The sequence below is a fragment of the Crinia signifera genome, chromosome 9, assembly GCF_055691185.1.
Source record: "Crinia signifera chromosome 9, ASM5569118v1, whole genome shotgun sequence".
In the NCBI taxonomy this organism is placed as follows: domain Eukaryota; kingdom Metazoa; phylum Chordata; class Amphibia; order Anura; family Myobatrachidae; genus Crinia; species Crinia signifera.
This window is the reverse complement of record NC_139225.1, coordinates 19,581,306-19,607,038: the sequence shown is the minus strand read 5'-3', so window position 1 is coordinate 19,607,038 and position 25,733 is coordinate 19,581,306. Positions and strand designations below refer to the sequence as shown.

General features: G+C 47.6%; 2 protein-coding genes across 5 annotated transcripts in view; one reads left to right on the top strand and one right to left on the bottom strand.

Moving 5' to 3' along the window:
* Positions 1–1,380: 1,380 nt before the first annotated feature.
* LOC146037272 (protein-L-isoaspartate(D-aspartate) O-methyltransferase-like) lies at positions 1,381–24,724 on the bottom strand. Of its 3 annotated transcripts, none has more exons than XM_083161311.1 (9): positions 24,569–24,724; positions 16,468–16,619; positions 15,031–15,135; positions 14,161–14,192; positions 12,335–12,439; positions 10,376–10,496; positions 7,784–7,869; positions 3,823–3,992; positions 1,381–1,729 (listed from the first exon to the last, which is right to left on the bottom strand). In XM_083161311.1, exons 1-9 carry the CDS (start codon positions 24,658–24,660, stop codon positions 1,717–1,719), a joined length of 876 nt encoding a protein of 291 aa, XP_083017437.1. In that variant the 5' UTR covers positions 24,661–24,724; the 3' UTR covers positions 1,381–1,716. The 3 variants fall into 3 exon arrangements, with proteins under 3 accessions (XP_083017437.1, XP_083017438.1, XP_083017439.1); XM_083161312.1 differs by lacking the exon at positions 24,569–24,724 and adding an exon at positions 23,932–24,090; XM_083161313.1 differs by lacking the exon at positions 24,569–24,724 and adding an exon at positions 19,857–20,006.
* The window catches only part of MON1B (MON1 vesicular trafficking associated B), a 19,114-nt gene continuing 17,278 nt past the window's right edge, over positions 23,898–25,733 (top strand). The window contains exon 1 of one of the 2 annotated variants that reach the window (XM_083161310.1): positions 23,898–24,110. Coding sequence is in view for 1 of the 2 variants with exons in the window: in XM_083161309.1 (XP_083017435.1) it covers positions 24,922–24,928 (7 nt within the window). In the remaining variant the exon portion in view is untranslated. Of the gene's footprint in view, positions 24,111–24,781; positions 24,929–25,733 lie in introns of those variants that run through there. The other variant, XM_083161309.1, reaches the window with a different exon arrangement.

Genomic DNA, 25,733 nt, shown 5'->3' with positions numbered 1-25,733 from the left:
CATCTTCCCAAGCAACCTTACTCCCTGCCACACCGTGGGTGCAGTTGCTTACAAAACTTCCAAGACCATCTGCTGAATTTCCGCTGCCTTGGATCCTGGAAGAAAAACCCTGTGAAGGTGCGTATCTAGAATCACCCCCAGAAATCTCAGACTGTGTGGGTGTCAAATGAGACTTGGGTACATTTAGTACCCATCCCTGGTCTTGCAAAAATTTGGTCGCTATGCTCAGATGTTCCTGAAGCTTCTCTCCTTGAACAGAAGGTTGTCCAGATAAGGAATAATTATTATTCCCTTCAGTCTGAATGCTGCAGCCGACCATCGAATGATGTGGAAGGCGCACGCACATCTAAGGTTGCTTAGAGCACATTCTGAAGGAAGCGGGCAGGCAGCTAACATCCGGTGAGTTCAGCTATCTGCCCCTGCCGCCCACGACACCAAGCAATTTCTATGGGAGCGCCCAGGCATTTTCATGGGCAAGACCATGAAAAATGACCAAGGCGCAACAATTGAAAGCATATCTGTGAGCAATTATTACAAAACATTATATAGAATTCATAGAAAATGTATTTAAGGGTCTAATAGTGACATATATCGTGGTTAAGAAGCAATTCTAAAGGGCAATCTATTCAGAAGAGCTAACAACACAACAATACTATCAAACTTCTGTGAGAATAGTGCACTTTTCATAAAACCAGAGGCAACTCTTGGCCATAAACCATATAACAGGTCTTAGTAGTAAGCATCGGCCCCAAATATCAAGGGTCACCTCTGACCATTAACCATATAACAGGCCTTAATACTATATATAGATTGTCTGTGAAATATTAAATTAAAGCATATAATACTACAAACATGTATAAATAGCCTTACTTAGTAGCAATACACAGGGTATAAGATGGGCTACCAAGGGTGTAGGGTAGTAGTGTAACAAACATCCCAGAAACTCTGAAATAGACCCTGGCACCTCGTACTATATACCCTCAGGGTATTTAAATATACTAGAACAATAGCCATGAAATAGTATCATATTATTTTTGGCTACTTTGCGGGGAGCCAATCCTGATCCACTGTAAATGAATAGATGAAGAATTAGGGAGCAGGTCACTGTATGTAAAGTGGGGCAGGAGCCGGCTGTTCTGCCATTCCTCCCTCTCATGTTTTCCAGGTCTCCCAGCATGTGTGTAGGTGCATTCATTACTCAATGACATCATTTAAAACATGTACAAGTGGAGCTATTACTGTACTGTTTGGGGTCCCGAGGAACATATTTGGGAACCTAGACAATTAGGAAAACGTTGTATATATTTCACCTTAAGGTCTCTTTGCAATGGGACAAGTTATGATCCCTTGTAACGATCAGGAAAAACTAAAACAATAGCATTTAGTTTCACTCCGTCTGCACGCTTTAATGTTCTGATGTTGTGAATTTATATCCTTGTACATGACCAGCTTCAGAATAGATCAGTTCAATGAAAATACAGAAACAGATCATTTATTTTTTGTTCAAACCAAGCATCTGATTATTTAAACAAGTCTATGAGTACGGACGTTACTGGGACTGTAGCAGACTGTGCAGCCCGGCCCCAGCCCGGCCCCATCTCTGACCATAGAGTCTCTATGTATGGAGATAGAGGAGCCTCTCGGAATAGATTTCTTCTACCATCCTGGAAAGCAGATTTTCAGCATTGTGTTATCTTGCGGGTCCACGAGCTATGCTCAGAGATCATCCCTAAACCAAACAGAAAAACAGATATCATTTCAGTTCATCAGTCTTGCACACAATATTATGATGGCTGCCGGACGGGGTCCCGACAGTCGGGATCCCGACAGTCATTAACCCGACGTCGGGATCCCGACTGTTAAAACACTGACGGCCGGGTTCCCGACGGGCGTCGGCTATTTTCCCTCGTGGGGGTCCACGACCCCCATAGAGGGAGAATAGAATAGGTGGCGAGCGCAGCGAGCCCGCAAGGGGCTTTATTGCGCTGGCCACGCTGTCTGAGACCGGCCAGTCGGGATAATGACTGTTGGTGAATCATACCACACCCATTATGATGAAGTACTTAGGAATGACTTACATCTTATCACTCGGGTCCGATTTCCTAGCATACAATGGGCCTAATTCAGCTTGGATCGCTATGTTGATTATCGCATGACTGCACGCGCACATTGCAACTTCCGAATAACTGTACACACACATTCTGCTTCAATGCAATCGTATTGTGACGGACAGGAAGCCAGTGTTTAAATAGAGGACACGTGGTGTTTCTTGGGTGAGTCTCTGGCATCACTTCCAGCTGGAATTTACCAGAAGCCTTTGACTGATGTAGATGAAACCAGTCCATTTTCTTTCAAATGGATCATCAATCGCAATGTTTGAGATCGCCTCATTTCGCTTCCGGGCGGCAGCTATATGGTCGCAGCAACTGCTTTTTCTCAACCTGGCGATCCATGCTGAATTAGGCCCAAAAGCTTTAAAACAATTTGAACTGCTGATTTGACTCGCTTTTCCTCTAGTATCCCTATGTGGAAAGCGGGTGGGTAGCGGACATCCACTGACGTCAGCTGCCCGCATCCGCGTTATTGCCGAATTCCCAAAGGATCGGCCAGCGTTTTCAGGGGAACGCCCATGAAATGCTGCGCGATCCCATAGGAGTGACTGCTTGCCGCCCGCCCAGAGTGCTGTGCGAGAGTGGCCGGCGAAAATTCTATTTGACGCGGCTGCTCGCACCAAGCGGCTGCACATGAGCATAACGGTTTATGTCCATGCCTAGTCGTCACACCATCGCTCCCCTGCGCGAACACGCAGGGGAGCGAATGGACCAGAATAAGGTCCTATACATCGTCCCTATAGAAATATATGTCAGGGGCAAACGCAGGATTCTAATGGGGGTTTTCTATACATATATGTACGTGTGTGTTATATGTAATGCACGCGCGCGCACGCACACACACACAGTAGCATACTCACACCATGTATGCAGACACCAACATAGCATAGATACACACATTACAAACACACACATGCATAGCACACCTTCAGACACATAGCATACATACATACCAGATACAGCATGTACACAAGACACACATAGTAAACATACGCAAAGCATAAACACACACTGCATACATAAAACACAGCATGTACACTCATAGCATAGATACACACAGACACACATTGCAAGCACACACATGCATAGGATACCTTCACACACATTACATACACACAGCATGTACACTCATAGCATACATACACATATGCATACAAGCACACACAGCGTATTACACACACACACTCTCTTTTGTATTAAGCTTGGCAAAGAGATAAAGTGGAAGGAGATAACGCTCCAGCCAATCAGCCATGTTTGAAATACGACCGTTGAGAGTTAATCGGCCGGTGCATTATCCCCTTCCACTTTATCTCCAGTTTATCTCTTCCCCAGGCTTAATACATCTGCCCCAATGCTTGATAAAGTAAACTGCAAAACCTATGGAGTATTAACATGTACTGCTCCAGGAACAGTGGCGTAACAATAAAATATGCGTGCCCTCCCCACCATAAAATGTCCGCCCCCATACAGCAGACAGTTTCAGAGAACATGTGAGGGGGCAGACATATTATGATGGCCCGTCAGTTTCCAGAGCATCAGAAGCTAGCAGGGGAGCTGGGACCGCAGCAAATACAAGTGAATCTGCGGGTCAGTGGCGCTGCCGTTACAATAGCCCCGCAGACTCCTGGCGCCTGCACTTACACAGCTCCTCCTATTGTTACGCCACTGTCCAGGAACGCACACTCTTGTTCCATTTACAAACACGTCTTACTTTGGCCATTGTCTTTTTTTGTCCGTCAGAGGAACATACATCACACCCATTAAGCGGACTTTTGTGATATTCCCATCGCTATCTTTGTCGTATTGCTCCATCACCTGGCTTCCTCCTTCTGGTCCCACAGGTAAGATCAGCCTCCCCCCCGGCTTCAGCTGGTTCAGCAGCTGCCCAACAGGAAACAATGGGGAATTATTAATGTTAGAATAAGGTCTTTTCCAGAACATGAACGGAGATTTCAGTCATAATAACAAAAGTTAAGAAAAATAGATCTGGTCACATGAATAGTTCAAAACTCTTGTGGCGATAAAAATGTGGCCTATATGAATAGTCTGACCTATAATATGTTATCTCTGCCTTTTTGTTCCATGCAATTAATGAATTCTATCTATTTCATCAATGTGTTTTCTTATCACAGTTCCGTGTTGTTCTATGTATACCATTAATGCTGTTAATACAATATTGCATTTTTTATTTCCCAAAACAGCTCCGGAATTATGTTTCTTGGGCCTGCTTCAGAGATTAATGCAGAGGTGGGCAATTATATCAGCAGGGGGCCACATAATACTTCCAGCAGATATTCCAGGGCCGCACTCCAGAAATAGGGGGTGTGGTCACTCAAAAGGAGGGGGGGGATGTATTTGAATGTATTGTAGCACACCATATACCCCTTTTATAAATCATGCAACACAATAGTAGGCCCCTTTTACTTGCCCCTTACATTAGTAATGCCACACACCTGCCCCCATTAGTAATGCCACACACCAGCTCCCCCTTAGTAATGCCACACACCTGCTCCCCCTTAGTAATGCCACACACCTGCCCCCATTAGTAATGCCACACACCTGCTCCCCCTTAGTAATGCCACACACCTGCTCCCCCTTAGTAATGCCACACACCAGCTTCCCCTTAGTAATGCCACACACCAGCTCCCCCTTAGTAATGCCACACACCAGCTCCCCCTTAGTAATGCCACACACCAGCTCCCCCTTAGTAATGCCACACACCAGCTCCCCCTTAGTAATGCCACACACCAGCTCCCCCTTAGTAATGCCACACACCAGCTCCCCCTTAGTAATGCCACACACCAGCTCCCCCTTAGTAATGCCACACACCAGCTCCCCCTTAGTAATGCCACACACCAGCTCCCCCTTAGTAATGCCACACACCAGCTCCCCCTTAGTAATGCCACACACCAGCTCCCCCTTAGTAATGCCACACACCAGCTCCCCCTTAGTAATGCCACACACCAGCTCCCCCTTAGTAATGCCACACACCTGGCCCTCTAGATATTCCAAACACCTGCACGCTAGCCTTTAAAATTGCCCCTATTGCAGCCCCAATGGAGTCACGGGGACTCACCCATCCTTGGCGGCGGCGCTGCGGCTGTAGTGACATTGTGTGCGTGCCGCCCCCCCACACACAGCTGCCATTGGACACACATACAGCAGCGGCAGTCCAGTCAGGAGCCGTTAGCATGCTGCATGTGGCCAGCGGGCCGCTGGTTGCCCACCCCTGGATTAATGCAGTTTCCGTACATCAATGTTTACTGTACTGAGCATGCTCGGGACCTGTTCTGGGCATGTGCAGATCTGGTCCTTAATTGTTGGATGCAGTGCCCTACAAGCCAAACATGGATTGTCAGGCTGCAGACATTTCAAGCTAAAGAAGGGTCAGGGACTGCCAGTGTTACCGAAAATGGGGGACGTGTTCAAGGACAGGGTCTGTGTTTTCCAATACAGAGATACTGGCCTCGGCTACAGAATAAAGATGGGCATTTTGAGTAGATTAAGGCTCAGATGGACAGTGCTGCAACCAATGGGCATAATGGTGATCCGATGCTACATGTTCAGAAGCAGCACTTGGGTCTGCGATGTGCTTCTCACATCCACTGCATGTGCTCAAAGGGGATGCGGTCAAGATACAGACAAGGACAAAATCCCGACATTTAAAATCCTGACAAGGACAAAATACCGACATATAGAATGTACAGGTAAAAAAAAGTCAACATGACTTTCGGTCGACAGATCGACATGGGTTTTTTTCACAGTTCTTTGACCCGACATGTGCCGACAGGCGGTATTTCATGCCCTACCATCCACTAGGGTGTGGTGGGAGAATAAAATAGTGTGCCAAGTGCAGCGATGCACCGTGCCCGAAGCAAGGGGCTGTGGTTCACTTCCACCTGTGTCCATGTTGACTGTCGACATTCGGGTAAAAAAAAAAAAAAAGTGAAAAAACCCATGTCGACCGAAAGTCATGTTGACTTTTTCACCTGTACATTCTATATGTCGGTATTTTGACCTTGTCAGGATTTTGTCCCTGTCTGGATTTTGTCCCTGTCGGGATTTCACACCGAATCCGTTCAAAGAGCATCTTTGGATCCCCAGTATAAGCATCAAATGGCAGATGGTATTGTACATCACAATACCCCTCAGATTATGGAGTTCTGCAAAACTACACTGCTGGGCTCAGGGAAACCTTGTCTGAGGGCACAGCTGCTGGCTTTGGCATTCCCAGAAAACAGGGCTGACGTCCCCATTTATTTGCAATGCTTCCTGACACTGCATACAGCTTGTCAATCATACTGTCGGTCACAGGGCCCTGTAACCATCATCAGACCTTTATGTTCTCCAACCATCGAGAAATTCTGCGGTAATAAAAACAGCAACCGGTCACATTGTCCCCTTTTATATAAAATGTATTAAGTCTGATGAAGAGATAAAGTGAAAGGAGTTGATTGGGTGATGTGTTATCACCTAACTGTCATTTTTCAAACATAGCTGATTGGCTGGTGCATTATCACCTTCTACTTTATCTCTATTTCGTCACCAGGCTTAATGCATCTGCCCCACTGGCCCCAATAGTAAAGCACAACAGAATATGCGGTACTTGTTTCCTAGCACGGCCACCCCGATTTCCATCGGGGTGGTCGTGTCGGAAAAATCGCGTTGGTCGCATCGCATGCGACCAAATCGCATACGATGCGATTGACGCAATTTTTTAATTGAATCAAATGTGAATAGGGTCCCTGGGACCCGATTTTACATTAGATTCAATGTAAAATATTCCCTACACCCCCAATTTCACACCCTCAACGCCACCCCACGATTCACGTGAACCCGCAGCGTGGCGAGCGCAGCTTGCCCGCGAGGGGCGGTGGTGAGCGTCCTCCGACCTTTTCATTCCCCTACTATCCACGTCCGCGTGGAGTTGAGAATATAAAGTGTGGCGAGCGCAGCGAGCCCGAAGCGTGGCGAGCGGACGCGTATAACTTCACAGGTATACGCGTCCACTCGCCACACTTTATATTCTCAACTCCACGCCGACATGGATAGTAGGGGAATGAAAAGGTCGGAGGACGTGCACCGCCGCCGCTCGCCACGCTTTGGGTTTGCGTCAATCGTGGGGTGACGACGGGGCCATATACAATGTGAAATGGGTCATATTGGCCCATTTCACATTGTTTCCTATGTGAGATAGACTTAATCAAGTCCATCTCATCTTGTGCCATTATAATGGCACAAGACCAACGCCATGCTCCCGATTTCAATGTTAAAAATTATTTTAACATTGAAGCCTATGGCAAAATCGCGGGCATCGCGTCTGGGGCAATGTTAATGGCCGCGACCGACGCGATGCCCGCGATTTTGCCTTTGACGGAAAGATGGACCTGATTTCAAAGGAACTCGGGTCCATCGCAGGCATCGTGTACCTTAACTTTAAGGTACACGATGCCCGCGATTGTGGCCGTGATAGGAAACAAGTACTGAATATGCTGTGCTATAAAAGAAACTGTTAATAAAGAAAACATGGCGATACCATCAAAAAGAAATAAATATTTGAATTAAGATAACAAGCAGTATTGCAATTATGATCTACAGAAAGATTGTGTTGTCTTACTGCGTGTATAGTTTCTAGCATGTTCCTAGTTGGAATGATATACTATGACACTTACCTCCTGCGGCACGGTTGCCGCTGCAGCACCAACATGAATTGCATCATACGGACCTTCCGCACTATAGCCAAATCTTCCGTCACCCACTAGAACAATGCAGAATCGACAGTTTTAAAGGAAAATCGTAGTCATTTGTTTTTACAATGTTAAATGCTGGTTCCAAAAAAGTGACAGGACCACGGGGATATAAATACAAAGTGGTCAGAAAATATTCCTGAAATACAGAGGGTGGAAGGGAAGAGCAGGACAAGAGCTCCCTTCATTGTCACTGTTACCCCCGCTGTTACTGGGCTTCTCATGTAGGGGCTGTTTGAGAAAAGAGTAGTACAGTCATAGATTTTTTATTTTATAAGGGCAGGGGACTGACAGTGCAGTGGTGGACATACTGTATAGATGCCCGGCAGACAGACTTTTACAATTTTGCAAGGTGTGCTCTAACCCAGTGGGGTAACTATAGTGAGGCAGCCCCCACGATGGCTTGGGGGTGCCGGCGCCGCCAGGGTCTGAGGGGAGCGCTTTCAACAAAAGCTGCAGGGACACCAGATGCGGAGGAAGTGGCCGCATCCTTGCCTCCTCCCCTGCACGCAGGGACTGGTGCTTGCTTTTCAAGCCTCAAAGCCTGCCAGTGCCGGTCCCTCCCTGCCCGCTGAGGAAAGCGCTGTGGCTGCTAGGAATGCGCCCATTATGGAATCTGCGTACTGTACAGCGGCACACCAAGGGCCCCATATACTCCGACGGACCATCCGCAGGGCAGCGCAGCACTTACGTACGGGGTAGGGCCTCGGGGGAGCAGGTGACCCGGCCCCCATCACATGTCGCTCTCCCTGCTCTTCCGACAGGGCAGCGTGCTGCCAGCTACATAGGCTGGAGCCGTGTGTGCTGCTGATCTGGCACTGGGAATCCAGTCACCAGTCCCCAGAGGCATCCACTCAGCATGTCCAGGACCACAGCACATATAAGGGTAGGCTCTGTATGCAGGGTCTTCTTTATTTCAGTGTATTGGTATCTCTCTCTTCTCTCCTTATCTGCTGCACCCCTCTCCTCCCCCACCTGCACAGTAAATGGCACTACAGGGGGGGGGGGGGGGGCATTCTCTATGTGAATGGCACTACGGGGGGGTGCCGGACGGGGTCCCGTCAGTCGGGAATAGGTGGTTTGCGTAGCGAGCAACTGTGCCCGCAGCGTGGCGAGCGCAGTGAGCCCGCAAGGGGCTTAGTTGCGCTCACCATGCTGTCTGTGTCTGGCCAGTCGGGATGACTGTCGGACCCCTATACCACACCCAACTACGGGGGGGGGGGGGGGGCATCTCTATGTGAGAGGCACTACTGGGGGCCATTCTGTGTGTAAAGGCACTACTGGGGGGCCATTCTGTGTGTAAAGGCACTACTGGGGGGCCGTTCTGTGTGTAAAGGCACTACTGGGGGGCCGTTCTGTGTGTAAAGGCACTACTGGGGGGCCGTTCTGTGTGTAAAGGCACTACTGGGGGGCCATTCTGTGTGTAAAGGCACTACTGGGGGGCCATTCTGTGTGTAAAGGCACTACTGAGGGGCCATTCTGTGTGTAAAGGCACTACTGAGGGGCCATTCTGTGTGTAAAGGCACTACTGGGGGGCCGTTCTGTGTGTAAAGGCACTACTGGGGGGCCGTTCTGTGTGTAAAGGCACTACTGGGGGGCCGTTCTGTGTGTAAAGGCACTACTGGGGGGCCGTTCTGTGTGTAAAGGCACTACTGGGGGGCCGTTCTGTGTGTAAAGGCACTACTGGGGGGCCATTCTGTGTGTAAAGGCACTACTGGGGGGCCATTCTGTGTGTAAAGGCACTACTGGGGGGCCATTCTGTGTGTAAAGGCACTACTGGGGGGCCATTCTGTGTGTAAAGGCACTACTGGGGGCCATTCTGTGTGTAAAGGCACTACTGGGGGCCATTCTGTGTGTAAAGGCACTACTGGGGGCCATTCTGTGTGTAAAGGCACTACTGGGGGCCATTCTGTGTGTAAAGGCACTACTGGGGGGCCATTCTGTGTGTAAAGGCACTACTGGGGGGCCATTCTGTGTGTAAAGGCACTACTGGGGGGCCATTCTGTGTGTAAAGGCACTACTGGGGGGCCATTCTGTGTGTAAAGGCACTACTGGGGGGCCATTCTGTGTGTAAAGGCACTACTGGGGGGCCATTCTGTGTGTAAAGGCACTACTGGGGGGCCATTCTGTGTGTAAAGGCACTACTGAGGGGCCATTCTGTGTGTAAAAGCACTACTGGGGGCCATTCTGTGTGTAAAGGCACTACTGGGGGGCCATTCTGTGTGTAAAGGCACTACTGGGGGCCATTCTGTGTGTAAAGGCACTACTGGGGGCCATTCTGTGTGTAATGACACGTTTTTTTTGTGCCAAAAGGCGGTATTTCATGTCCTGCCATCTAGTAGGGCGTGGAAGGATCATATGACAAGCCAAAAGAAACACGGTGCAATGTGAACTACACGCGATGCGGTTTCAATTAAAAAGTTCAAAGTGCATCCGACCCTGGGCACCGTAAGCTTTATGATGTTGGGAATTAGTAGATGTCCTCTGGGCGAGTATTTAGAAGAAAAATTAACTTACCAACAAATGTGATACGTCCGGAGCTCAGTAACGTCGGATCATCTCGCTGCACGTTCTGCGTGGACTCACTGACAAGTTGATTGATATGTTCTATGCCAATTACCTTTCCAGTAAGGCCAACCTGAAAATAGCAATCTGACGGCTAGTTCACTGTTCCCATTATTATGTTCTATATACAAAGCAACACACACATACATAGACAGACAGATATACACACAGACAGACAGACATAGATGTATACACAGACAGACAGACATAGATGTATACACACACACAGACAGACATAGATGTATACACACACACACAGATAGACAGACATAGATGTATATATATATACACACACACACACACACAGGGACACAATGCTCTGTTTCTGGACTTTCCTCTGATTGCCATCACCTGTTTTAAGGCCCATACACACTGGGCGACTGAGCTGAAAGCCGCTCAAAGCAGCAGGTTTGAGCGGCTTTCAGCAAAAGGATGATTTTTTGAAGAAACAAAAAAACTGGAGTATGTCTCTATGCGGTGCACCAAGGGAGAGATACATAAAATAACTTTTATTTAATATTTCATAAAATGTATGTATCTCTCCCTTGGTGCACCGCATAGAGACATACTCCAGTTTTTTTGTTTCTTCAAAAACTCATCCTTTTGCTCTAAACTCATGTCAAGTGGTAGCACACCCTTACTGTAATGGTACATAATCCCGATATTACAAAAATTTAAGGGGTCACCTAACCTATTTAGAATCCTACTCTCCTGTGCGATTAACACCTTCCTTTTTGTGTGTTGAGTGGCTTTCAGCTTAAAGCCGCCCAGTGTGTACGGCCCGGCGGTGAGCGCTGCTGCGCGCTCCCGCATCATCACCTGGAAAGCCGTTCATCTGCTGGTATTACCAGTGCTTTGCATAGCTCTGCAAAGCCGTACTCCCCCCGCTGTTGGCGCCGGGCAGGGGGAAAGACGTTCAGTGTGTATGCACTGAGCGGCTCCCCCCCCCCCCCCCCCGAGATAAACGATAGCATCGTTGTCCATAGTCGCCCAGTGTGTATGGACCTTTAAACAGGCTAAATGAAAAGAAAGGCGCTTCAACACAGGTGATGGTAATCATACATTAAGAGAGAAGTCCAGAAACAGAGCATTGTGTTCCTCCTGGAGAGTGTCATGTTGGGAGGTATGATATACATATACACACACATACACTATATACACACACATAGGGCCGCCGACAGGGGGGTGTCAGGGGTACAGCTGTCCTGGGCCCCAGCCTCTGGAGGGGCCCAGGACAGCTGCCCACAGTGGCACTGCACACCCCCCCACACAATGCATCCCCCACCCGGCGGCCAGGCACGCACAATACACAGTGCAGCCTGCAGAGCGCCGAACCTAGGATACAGAGGGGCTGGGCGCTCTGCAGGCTGCACTGTGCAGTGAGTGCTCCGAGTCCCGACTCCCTGAGGGAGAAGATGATGCTGCACTGGTACGTAATAGTAATTGGGGGGGGGGGGGGGGGCACGCTGGGCGCCCGGGCTGAAGGTCAGTCCCGGGCCCCAACATTACTAGTGGCGGCCCTGAACATACACACACACACACACACACGGGTGGCTCCAGAGGTGGGGCTGCGGTGCAGTTCATAATTCAAATAGGGGAGGTACAATTGTCACCAACTGCCATTCCAAACTGGCGCAGTGGGTGTGGCTCCCCTCTTGAATTTTGGACTTTGCAGCAACCTCTCCTCTGGAGCAGTCACTTTATATTATATATACACTTTAGTGACACATACATAACAAGCATGCAAAGTGATTATTCTGTGACTATTGTACAAAAAATAATTGGAAGTAGAGTTTTATCTTAAGTAAACTGATATTATTCATCACTACTTGTGGTTGTCTGGTAACATTACTTCTAGGTGTCAGTCCCCCATATGATTGTGACACGTTATTTGTTACATTTCTGGCTGACCATTCTGGCAAAGCAGACGGTGAGGTATCCGCTCCCAGAGCCAACATCCAGTGCTCTGGCCCCAACCACCAGCCTATCTTCTAACAGCTCCAGGGCATGTGCGTGCTGAAAGACAGAGAATACGGAAATTAGCAAAGCCCAGAATACTTAGGCTTAGAATATTTTGATATTGGAACAACAATAAACAAGATCCACTACTCCGTCCACTGCAGCCTCTACCGCTGCAGCCGCGCCAGCTGCAGCCTCAACCCACGTGCCCACTGCACCCTCTGCTGCTGCGTCCGCTGTACCCTCTGCTGCTGCGTCCGCTGTACCCTCTGCTGCTGCGTCCGCTGTACCCTCTGCTGCTGCGTCCGCTGTACCCTCTGCTGCTGCGTCCGCTGTACCCTCTGCTGCTGCGTCCGCTGTACCCTCTGCTGCTGCGTCCGCTGTACCCTCTGCTGCTGCGTCCGCTGTACCCTCTGCTGCTGTGTCCGCTGTACCCTCTGCTGCTGCGTCCGCTGTACCCTCTGCTGCTGTGTCAGCTTTGCTTTTGAAGTGTATACACGGTGAGATTCAGGGTCACATAATCTACATAGTGGAAATAGAGAGCGACCCAGAATCGCACATGTACAGCCGCATTTGATGCCGGTTCGGTCCTGATTCACAGCCCCCTGGCATCAGGATCAAACGCAGAAATAGACTGTGCAGGCAAGTCTAGGTTTGCCCGATCGACATGAGGGCCATGCTGCAAAGGGTCGACAGTGGGGTTTTTCGCAGTTTTTTGACCCAAATGTCAACACAGTCGACATGGACACAATTTAAAGTGCTACGCTCGGCACACTATTTTATTCTCCCACCATGCCCTAGTGGAAGGTAGGGCATGATATACGCCTGTCGGCACATGTCGGCTCAAAAAGAAATAAAAAACCCCATGTAGACCTTTTGACTGTCAAACTAATGCCCTGTCGAACTAATGACCTTTTGACCTAGACCCATGTCTACCTTTTCCACATCGACCTAATGGTGTCGACCATCATGCTGTAGACCAAATAACCGCATCCTGTCACAGCTCGCCCACGGCATTGAATACTGCCCTGTGTATTATGTCTCTGGTAAAGTGGCAAAACAGACTCGACACCTTTTGGATCCGATGGTATCCAGTACGGATGGTGTTATGGTTAGCATTACTGCCTCACAGAGGTCATGGGTTCAATTCCCACCCTGTCCATAAGTCGCATGGGTTTCCTCCGCATACTGTACTCTAGTTCCCTTCCCAAAATATACCGGTAGGATAATTGGCTCCCTATATAAATGAACCCTAGTGTGTAAGTTTGTGTATGCACATGGGCGAACTAGATGGGCCAAGTGGTTCTTACCTGTTGTCAAATTCTATGTTTAAATGTCCCGGTCCCCACTGGAGCTGCACTTTGTGCTGTCTCATCTCACCAGCATCTTCATGAGTGCTGGGCACACCCCCCACAATGAAAAGTAGGTGTGTCTTAAGGACATACCCATTCTGAGTGGCCATATACCAGGCATGTCCAAAATGTGGTCCTCCAGCTGTTGTGAAACTACACATCCCAGCATGCCTTGCCATAGTTTTAGCATTACCTAAATACATCTACTTCGATCACTGTTCCTGTCCTCATGCGTTTTTCACTCTCTGGTCATTATTTAAGAGTTATTTTTCAGGTATCACATATAAAAAGTACAGTGTTTTTGACTTCCAGGATTATTACATTAGGTTTTGCTATGGACTTTAAAGTTTTACTGGATAAATCATAGAATATGTGTTTTCAACTGTAAACGAAAAAAAAAAAAATAATAATGCATGGAACACTCACCATGTGTGGCGCACTAATTGTAGCCTTGTACCCTGCAAGGAAAAAAAAAAGAGAAATATAGTTAATCATTCATAAAGAAAGATCCTGAATTAACTCTTGCTTCTGGACTTACAATGCAACGCTGGCTCCAGCTGTACAATGGGACATAACCAATAAAATAAATGAGAGCTTTACTTATCTGAATAGGATATTTAATATACAGATCATAAAATATATTTAATGTTTCATATCATTCAATTGTATAATATTTTGGAGGGTGACGTCAGCCAGCGCAGCGTATTCTCACATTATCTTTATTTATATGAATTTAGCCGTGAAATGTTTCCAGTACAATTACAGCGACTTCCGCACTGCCAGCTGCAGTCTGGAACACAACACAGTACACAAGGTAAGAAAAAGCTGCTTTAAAACACTCGGCCTGATTCAGGGATGTACAAAAATGCATGTGCAGCTGTAAATTTGTATGCAGCAACTATGTTAAAATATGCTAATACCACTTGGATATGTACTGAGACACCCACTGGTGGCTTTGCCAGTCTCAGTGGCTGCCTACAAAAAAAAACACAGCATCCATTGCAGAATAGTTGATTACTGAAATGCTGAGTAGCCGTATGGTCAATCAACATGGACACAGGAGGTAAATGCTGGAGATACTGAATCTGTATACTGGATCACAGTTGCTGCCGGAAACGCCCCCAAAATGGACACACTGCAGTTTTGCAGCCCCCCCCCCCTCCCCTCCCCCAATGATCCCTGACTGATAGATAACACTTTAGCCATCATGCCCATCTTTTCCCTGTCCACAGATATTATATTTCCATTCTCCTAGTGAAATTGCACTTTGTACTATTTGTATGTCCATTTCCCTACCTATACTCTGGGGCGAATCCATATATGGGAAATTCTGTATATAATGTGCTCGATCGGTAGCCACCAATACATCATACACTCGCTGAGATTGGATTACTCCATTTTCTAGAAGAAAAAGTACATATAAGTATCACACATATATATAATCAGTCTTAAATTTCAAATCGACACTTCTAACATTTACATATGGATTGTACAAACATACTAGGGCAGTACGGACGGTGTAGTGGTTAGCATTACTGCCTCACAGCACTGAGGTCATGGGTGCGATCCCCACCATGGCCCTAACTGTGTGGAGTTTGTATATTCTCCCCGTACTTGCGTGGGTTTCCTCTGGGTACTCCGGTTTCCTCCCACAATCCAAAAATATACTGATAGGTCAATTGGCTTCCAACAAAATTAACCCTAGAATATCTGTGTGCGTGTGTACATGTGGTAGGGAATATTGATTGTAAGCTCCACTGGGGCAGGGACTGATGTGAATGTTCAAATATTCTCTGTACAGCGCTGCGGAATATGTGTGTGCTATATAAGAAACTGTTAATAAATAATAAATGTAACTCCTGTCACGCGCGTGTGTCCCCTTACTACAGAGCTCCCCGCCGGTCCCCACAGGTCCCAGATGCCCGATTCCACCTCCCCGCTCCCCCCCTCCCTAACCCTGCCCATCTCCCTGAAGCAGAGACAGGAATGGTTAGCGTCCGTCGTCCCCCCCCCCCCCTCCGACAGGAAACTGGGACGCGCAGATGGAGCGCCGGTTCACCAGAGGGGGTGGTCTGGCGAGCCCCGGCGCTGAATGAAGGGCTCTCCATCTGTATGTACAATCCCAGGGGCCGGGCCCCCTCCCTCTCTGCTGGAGTAGCAGGGTACTAGAGCGCTCAGAGCGCACTGCGCATGTGCAGATTGCTGGAAACATGGAAAGGTGGCAATTTTTCCGTCGTATCCTGCAGTGCTAATGCCTCGGTCGCTGGTCTCCAAACGGTAAGCAATGAAAAATTAGGTGCAGCATGTGCAGAGTGGGGCCCCCTGGGACTCAGGGGCCCGGATCCCACGACCGCCTCCCCCAATGCAGAGACTGGGCAGTGGGAGTACAGCAGAGGTTGCCGCAGCAGCACGACAGCCACCCCTCGCTCTGCACACGCCGTTCAGTGCCATGAGTTATCGCACGTACATGTTCCACACTCCCACTGATATTTTTAGGAGGGAGTGATGCCGACATCAGCCGCAGCCCTGATCTCCCTTCAGCCATCGCAGCACAGAGTAAGTATAGGCTTATGCGTCTGTTGCACATAGGGGGGGTCGTCTGAATCGGGCGTGAAACAATGCGATGTGCTCTAGGTTATCACGATTATAAATCCTTTTGACAACATATTTTACAGTTTTATACAAACCAAAAGCAAATATTTTATAACAGGAAATATGGAGACGCTGACTCACTTTGCAGATTATTGATAAGATCAATGTGTGTTTTCCCACTAGAAGTCCAAGCCATGGCTCTTGTGAATATTAGTCCAAATGGTAACGTTATTGTGGCAAGTCGTATAAAGCCGCTCATGTCAAAGGACCGGACAGATGATCCACATCCAGCTCTGTAACACAGAAAACAGGAGCTGCATCAGATTACTCCGACTGATACCACTTCCACCAAAACTGCCGGCTCGCACACGGGTTTATGGACCCGGATGCATCCCGGCAGTTGTTCCCCCCAGGATTATGCCGAGTGGGCAACGCCAGTGAAGTCGGGCCCTGAGCCTGCGCCAACCGACATGCTGGGGGCAAGCCCAGCACCCAGGTAAGCTGCTGGGTTGCCCCCAGCCTCCGTCCATGAGGTGAATGGATTCCACACACAGGCATACATTCACCTCCTCCCAGCCTCCGCTGCTGTCTGCATAGTACCGCAGATAGCAGCGGAGGCTGTCTGCAGCCCCTGGCCAACCTCCAGACTGACCTCAGGGCGCTGTGGTCCGGAGATTGGGGCTACCTGATTGGAGGAAATGGGTCGGATGCCCAGGGTGACCCATTTACACGACCCCTGACTCCAGGGAAGCCCCGTCTCTGACCCTGAACATTTGCCGGGTCGGACACCGGGTAACAGGACCCAGGTTATTCCCCCCCCCCCTTTTTACACCAAGCTCTGGCCCGGACAGGAGCGGCAATAACCCGGGTCGCGGCTCTGGTGTAAAAGGCATACCTTCCAACAGTCCCGATTTTAGCGGGACAGTCCCGATTATCAGGGCCTGTGCCGCTGTCCCTCCCGCGGCCGGCAGTGTCCCCCGGTAAGGGGGGGCTGTTGGGAGTCCCCCCTGTCAGCTGCTAAGCAGCGGGGAATAAACGCTGTGCGCATGCGCACAGCGTCTATTCCCGCAGCCAGGGGGCTGGGGGCATGGCTAGAGGCTCACAGAGCCTCTGGGTCATGCCCCCATAGCGGCAAAATGGGGGCGTGGCCTCGCAGGAGAGCCGTGCGTATAGGCCACGCCCCAAATTAGGTCACACACACACACACACCCCCCCACCCCCGAAATTTTGGTGCGCAGCAGCAGCGTCCCGCCTGCTGCACTGGCAAAGTTGGGAGGTATGTAAAAGGGGTATTAAGTTCATAGATCAGACATAGAGAAGGCCTACTGAGCATCGATTAGACCGGTCTGCTTCTGCCTGACAAATTTAGTTGGGACCTTGTTAGTTCAGGGTATAGTACATCGTGTCGCTCATTGAAATAGCTTTCTGGGGTCAACAAGACGTGGTTATCTATGCAACAAATGAATATACAGTAATGTATTTTGTCACCTCCTACCACACAACTACTTGTGATTAGAGTGTGTTGCAGAGTTTTTATTTAGGGAAAACATATGAGAAAGGGTTTGGTAAATATTTTTGTAAGGATACGGGGTTCTTTTAATCATCCAGAGGAAACTGAAATAATGGTTTCGTTTTCACAGCACAGAAACAAGATGCAGGTAGCGGGCTAAACAGGCAGTCCTTGTAGAAGATAAAGTTCCACACAGGACAGCAAAACGATCAATGATTCACACAGCAGTGATAGTAGATTAGTCCACCCAATTCCACACTTGAGCCCTATCATGTATTCCACAAAACAGACTTCTTCACTGCGAGTCCACACAGCACTGGAAGCTCCACAAAGAAGAGTTGTTGAGTAACATACCTTCACAGAACCTAAAGGTGCCCACACACTAGAACGATTTTTGGGCCGATTGGCCGATTTTCGATAATCGGTCGAAAATCGGCCGATGCTCGCTCCCGTGGATCTTTTGCTAAATCTTCTGATCTTACGTGCTGCACAAAAGATCAGAAGATTTAACAAAAGATCCATAGGAACGCACACGGGATCTTAAGAAAAATCTTTGGTAAAGATGTGCGCTTGCCTGAAATCTTTTGTCCAGATCGGACAAAAGATTTGAAGGCTAATTTATGCGCACATCTTAAGATCGCAGATCTTTCTAGTGTGTGGGCACCTTTACCCTTTATCCAAGGACAGCGACTAAAATAATATACTACACTCCATGCTAAGCAGCACTACTGGGGGGGGGGGTTAAGTTTAAATGGCACTACTGGGGAGGGGTATTATGTGTATAAGCAGCAGTATTGGGGGCATTATGTGTAAGTGGTACTACTGGGGAGGGGTATTATGTGTATAAGCAGCAGTATTGGGGGCATTATGTGTAAGTGGTACTACTGGGGAGGGGTATTATGTGTATAAGCAGCAGTATTGGGGGCATTATGTGTAAGTGGTACTACTGGCGAATGGTATTATATGTATAACCAGCAGTATTGGGGGCATTATGTGTAAGTGGTACTACTGGCGAATGGTATTATATGTATAACCAGCAGTATTGGGGGCATTATGTGTAAGTGGTACTACTGGGGAGGGGTATTATGTGTATAAGCAGCAGCATTGGGGGCATTATGTGTAAGTGGTACTACTGGGGAATGGTATTATATGTATAAGCAGCAGTATTGGGGGCATTATGTGTAAGTGGTACTACTGGGGAATGGTATTATATGTATAAGCAGCAGTATTGGGGGCATTATGTGTAAGTGGTACTACTGGGGAATGGTATTATGTGTATAAGCAGCAGTATTGGGGGCATTATGTGTAAGTGGTACTACTGGGGAATGGTATTATGTGTATAACCAGCAGTATTGGGGGCATTATGTGTAAGTGGTACTACTGGGGAATGGTATTATATGTATAAGCAGCAGTATTGGGGGCATTATGTGTAAGTGGTACTACTGGGGAATGGTATTATATGTATAAGCAGCAGTATTGGGGGCATTATGTGTAAGTGGTACTACTGGGGAGGGGTATTATGTGTATAAGCAGCAGTATTGGGGGCATTATGTGTAAGTGGCACTACTGGGGAGGGGTATTATGTGTATAAGCAGCAGTATTGGGGGCATTATGTGTATAAGCAGCAGTATTGGGGCATTATGTGTAAGTGGCATGCCATACGGGTCAGGGGGGGCACAACATTTATAGTTACAATACTGTGCAGAATACTTGCACGTAATCATGGCATCTAGAGCATGAAACCCCTGCCAACAAAAAGGGCTCTAGACTGCATACACTAGCTGGCCCCAGACAATGAGCATGAGTTCCCTGGCAATAATCAGGTAATTTAAAAGTAAATAGAAGCTTTACTGTGGGGCATCATTTCTAAGACATTATTGTGTGGGGGGCATAAAATGATGTCTGGGGCATTACGGTGTGTGGCATAATGAATAATGGACATTATGATGTGTGGCATGATGTGTAATAAGGTAGCCTTTACCTGCAAAACCACCTGTCGCGCGCCGGTCTTATGTTTTACCTCAGCATATCCTGTGATCTGCATTGCTTCAGCTCAGCATGCAAACTGCAATCTGTGCTGCTTGGTTCTGATTAGCCACCTGAGTGGAGAGCCTCTGGGTAATTAGCAGGAACCTGTGTGCAGCATTCTCTCTGTGCTTGCTCAGGTATTTAGGCTGCAGTGTTTCTTTGACTACTAGGCCTAACCTAGAGTATAGACATGACAGGGTCTGGTCACCTGACTATAAGATATCCAATCATGTGGCTGCCTGAGACTGACTCATCTGACTCTAGTCACCAATTACCTAGAAGGAAGACTTGGCTGGGATCGCATGCAATGGGGCAGATGTATTAAGCCAGGCATGTCCAACCTGCGGCCCTCCAGCTGTTGTGAAACTACACATCCCAGCATGCCTTGCCATAGTTTTAGCATTCCCTAATATCAAAACTGTGGCAAGGCCTTCTGGGATGTGTAGTTTCCCAACATCTGGAGGGCCGCAGGTTGGACACGCCTGTATTAAGCCTTAGCAAGAGATAAATGCAAGGGTGATAAAGAGAGATACATTTCCAGCCAATCAGCTCCTTACTGACTTTTTTCAAACATAATCTGTAACATGGCAGTTAGGAGCTGATTGGCTGGACATTTATCTCTCTTTATCACCCTTGCATTTATCTCTTGTTAAGGCTTAATACATCTGCCCCATTATATCATAAGAAAAAGGACCACCTACAATATATATCAAAGGTGGGGGATTGTGGGTGACTTCTCAGAAGGGAAAGGTACCCCTAGTGTATGGCCAGGTTTAGTTTACATGGACAGTGGAAGCATAAAGAAGGATCAGTTTAAACAAACATAACTAAAGGGCAATTTTAAAAAATATATATAGATCCCCTGTATGTATGTATGTATGTATGTATGAGTTTGAAAAAACTCATGAGCCCGAGGTGTGCTCCCTACCACCAGTGCTGTGCCTAAACACGTGCAAAGGGGGCCGTGCGATCGAAGTGGCTTTCTCCCGAAGGAGAAGGGCCCCGTTTTTTCCCTAACCCCTCTCAACCATAAGGCCGAAGAGGGGGAAATAGGGAACGATGGGTGTATGACTGCAGAAGACATTGCGTGTCATTTGTACACTATTTAATGTTCTGATATGTTTAACTATGTTTTGAAGCAGTTACATTTATTAAACTAGGGGATCCCATGTTTTGAACCTGAACTGAAAGCTTCAAAAAGCCTCATTTACCAAGGTCTGGAATGCAAAAAATTGGGCAACAGTAGCTAATACCATCTTCAGGTGGTATCTGCCCATTCTTGCCAACCCTTCAGCAGCATTCCCATTTTAATGATCTGTCTCACGCTGTCCTGCAATATTTATTCAATGCCCCAGGTTCCCACAGTCCCATCTGAAAACCAGACTGTGCACTAGTCTGTATGTGTTTATTGGGAGGGGATTTCTGACCGTATCCAAAATAGGCCAGTCATGCACCATCATTGTGGGAAATGATGGTGGCCTTGTCCAGAGCCTTCTAAAACTCATTAGCAGACGTCTCTTTGCCAGAAACCTGTCTGTCTAATTTCTTCTTATTCTAATGCTGTGTACACACGGGGGAGATATATTGCTCAGTTTCTACTTTTCATCAGCGACCAGAGATGATCGCTGATGAAAAAGAAACTGCCGGGGGGAGCCCGGCAGTGGTAATCAGCTGGTCGCAGTAGCATGTTCCTGCGACCAGCGATCACCACAGGGGCAAAAACGGGAGCGCGCACCCGGCGATATATTGCCAGTGCACACTCCCATTGCGGGCAATATGGTCGCTCAGCACAAAATCGCCCCTGTGTGTACGCACCTTTACCTGACATTTATCCACAATAAAGGTGCGTACACACGGGGGGGAGATATATTGCTAGCAATATATTGCTTGCAATATATTGCTGAGCAATAAATTGCTCAGTGTCTCCTTTTCATCAGCGACCAGAGATGGTCGCTGATGAAAAGGAACCTCTGCTGGGGAGCCGCAGAGGTAATTAGCTGGTCGCAGGAGCAAGCTCCTGCGACCAGCGATTACAATGGGGCAGAAAACGGGAGCGCGCACCCGGCGATTTATCGTTGGGGCACACTTCCATCACTGGCAATATGGTCGCCTGCGACCATATTCCCACCGATTATAGCCCCTATCGCCCCCGTGTGTATACAGCATAAGACTGCTGCTTCAATACCATATGCTGCAGTATTCTTAATTCTCGAGTTACACTTTAGAACCCTCTCCTGTCTGCAATGTAGGAGCCATTTTGTTGTAGGCTCACCTAAAGCAAGTCCATACAAACGGTTGCTTGCACAACACACACACTGACTTAGGGACGGCCATCGTTGCCTTTGCCATCAATGGCAAAAGTGCAACTGGTCATCGATAGTGTATTACTGTACAACGGATGAACATTGATGTTTATACATATCGATGGTCATCGATTTTCGATGACTGATTGGCCTGTGGGCCAATCACAATACAGGGGTGGGGCTTCATCGGTGTTGGGGGCAGAGCTGTTCTCCCGGTCCCAGCCTCTTAGGGAAAAAAAGCAAAGTGAAACTATTTACTTAAGCTTCACATCGATGGTGGGAAACCATTTGATTCTTCCCATTGATGGAAAAAATTAAACATCAGCGATAAACCATTGATGATTTCTAATCATCGATATTCGATGGCCATCCCTACACAGACTGAAGGATCCACCATCTGCAGCAGCATGGTCTGTGGTGTACCAGCCAGTTACTATACTATAATATCCCTACAACCTGGGCCAGATTAACAGTGGGGCAGATGGAGCTGCAATTCCAGGCCTCCCCATAAAAATAGGCCCGTCACCATGACAGCAAGATGATCACCTGACAGACACCAGCTGGCCATAAATCAAGTATTAACGTTGCATTCCTATATCAAACATTAATGCAAATTTTATATATTTAGGGGATCCCAATATTTCAGCCTTACGGAAATATCGGCCGTTTCCAATAAGATAAGGGTTGAATTGACATTATTCAGTGTTGGTTTTCATCAGAAACAGTAAATGCAGGGACTAAATGCCCCTGGAGCCTGTTTCTGCAGTGGCATCACTATGGAAGTGCAGGTCGCACTCGGGTGTGACCCACTGAGGGATGACACCAAAGTACACGAAAACCCCGTCTCCTGTCCCGGTGTAGGAACCGGCACTGCTGCCAAGGCAATCCTGGACTACACAATGACTAAACTAGGGGAAACTAAGGCCATACCCCATTTTTGTCCAATGAATAAATAAGTTTTGTTTACACCATTTTCAAATCAGTGAGTCAGAGGCAGAACTCTGGGAGGCAATGGAGTCATCTGCCGCCGGGCTCCTGCTCCCAAGGGGGCACCTCTACTCCCCCTGCAAGTTTAAATCAGTTATTTAAAAGCCAATGATATTGCTTCTGTGGCTGAGTTCTTAAATATATGTGTTCTCTATCTATCTCTATATTTCTTAAAAGAAACATATTGTATATAAGGTTATATAGGGTTGTGTGTGGAGGGGGGGGGGCACCAATATGTATCTTGCCTCCGGGCAACTGTAACGAACTTACGCCTCTGCAGTGAGTGCCGCCTGACTTCTGTATCGTATACCAGGACCGCTTGGCCCATTTTGAAAGGCACCGGGTAAAAAACACAGGCTCATCAAGTTGGGAGTGATGGCTTACACAAAGTCTATTTATATATATATATATATATATATATATATATATATATATATATATATATATATATATATATATATATATATATATATATATATATATATATATATATAAAATATGTATGTGATTTTCTTAACACCTTTGGAAAAAATACTTAAAAAACAAAGCCACCGAATCATCATGTGAGCCCCTTTGCTACCCTAACCAATGTTACATTTCCATAATACATATATACACCTACATCTCCATGTTATGTTGTTGAACGCTTAATCAATTTTTGCAAATAAGTAAAACTATCCGTCCATAGAAGTTTTCATAGAGCGTTTATGTGACTATGGCCTCCTGCTTTACCCTCCAACTAGGCCTGAGAACCCACACTGACAGCAGTGCTCTCACCTGCACACCCACATTGGACTTCACGACAGCCGTAAGAAAAAGACGACGAGAGATGCGTTTGCAGGTTGCTATGACACAAGTTGCTTGAATACGGCCCATTCTCTGTAACAGGCAGCACAGTGAACCCGCCTCTATGAGAAACGCGCTATTGGTTGGCGAACGTCGGCACTGACGGACAGGTGAGCTGACTAATGAGTGTTCAGTTTACAGGAAGGTGATAGGACAATTGCGCTATGATACGCCCACAGCAGGGCGGAAGTGTTATGTGTGGAGCAAGAAGGTCCTTATGGTGAAGGGCATTATCTGTACAGAGCTAGGTAATTTTCCTTCGTATGCAGGATCTGACCACTAGGGGCATAAATGTCCTTACTATGAAGGGGAATAAGCCTGCTTTATAATGATTTAGCTATTTACCCTTCATCGTAAGGACCAGGACCTTACCACAGGGCCTATAGACACAACCAGTCTGTTAGTGTACAGGGAAGGAGAGATGTATATCAGTGGGGCAGGAGAATTGGCCAATGAGGGTAGTTATTCTGGGCTACCTGCCCCATATGGGAAACATGAAACACTGGACACTATAAAATTATGTTCACGTATTCCATAATTCCAGCAGTTATCACACTTCTATTATTACCCTTCCAACATAATGGCCGCGCTCCTGCAGAGCGACACATTATGGACGTCCAACAGGTTTATCACTTCAGTCTCCAGGGAAATGGCCGACATCGCGGACCTCTCTGACCTACATTGGCTAACATGCCATTGCTTTTCGTTTGCAAGACCATGAGTTCCGGCTCCGTGCCTACCGCGCTCTCTGATTGGGTAGGAAGCCAGTCAGCTGTTTTTATCCGCTTAGGATTCGTTATCATTGTCCCCGCCCACTCGCCGTCTGCTGCAGTGCTGAGTGACTCCAGCAGCAGCAACGGAAAAGTCTGTGGTGCGCGTCCTCGGGGCTGAGAAGCGGTGCGCGGGCACGGAGGAGCGCCCATGTCCGGTATATGGGGGAATAGGGGGTTTGTGTGTGTATGTAGTTGCACGCTGTGTGCTGGGTTGTGTGTTACATGACTGCAGTAGGCATTACATACGTAGGTAAACACGGCGTGTGTATATATATATATATATATATATATATATATATATATATATATAATCTCATACACACACAGAGCAGTGATACAGTAAAATGATATATGTGTATCTCATGAGTTGTGGCCCCTCCTGGCACTTGCCTTTGGGTCCTCCCTTGTGTTGTCATTGCATCTGCTGCGTACCCATGCCTAGGGGTCTTGCCAGGCTCCCTGTTGGCATCTGCCTGCGGTGCCATCGTTGCTGTCACTGCACACTCACAGCGTGCCTCCCCCTGGTGACACAGGGGTAGATGTATGAAGCAGTGGTCAGGTAGGAGAAGTGATAAAGTGCCTGGTACTGTGGAGTTGATTTATTAAGCTTGGTGAAGTGATAAAGTGCCTGGTACTGTGGAGTTGATTTATTAAGCTTGGTGAAGTGATAAAGTGCCTGGTACTTTATCACAGGCCAATCAGCTCCTAACTGTCCCTTTTCAAACCCAGCCTGTAACTTAACATTCACCGGTGACATGGTACCAGGCACTTTATCACTTCTCCTCCCTTATCACTGCTTCATACATCTACCCCTTTATCACTTCTCCTCCTGTATCACTGCTTCATACATCTAGCCCACAGTCTCGGGGATTAGCAGATCTGCTCCTGGTGCCTGACCCATCTACACAAGGGTGTTTGTGTGCCTCGGAGCACATGCCAGGCTTCATGTGATTCCGATTT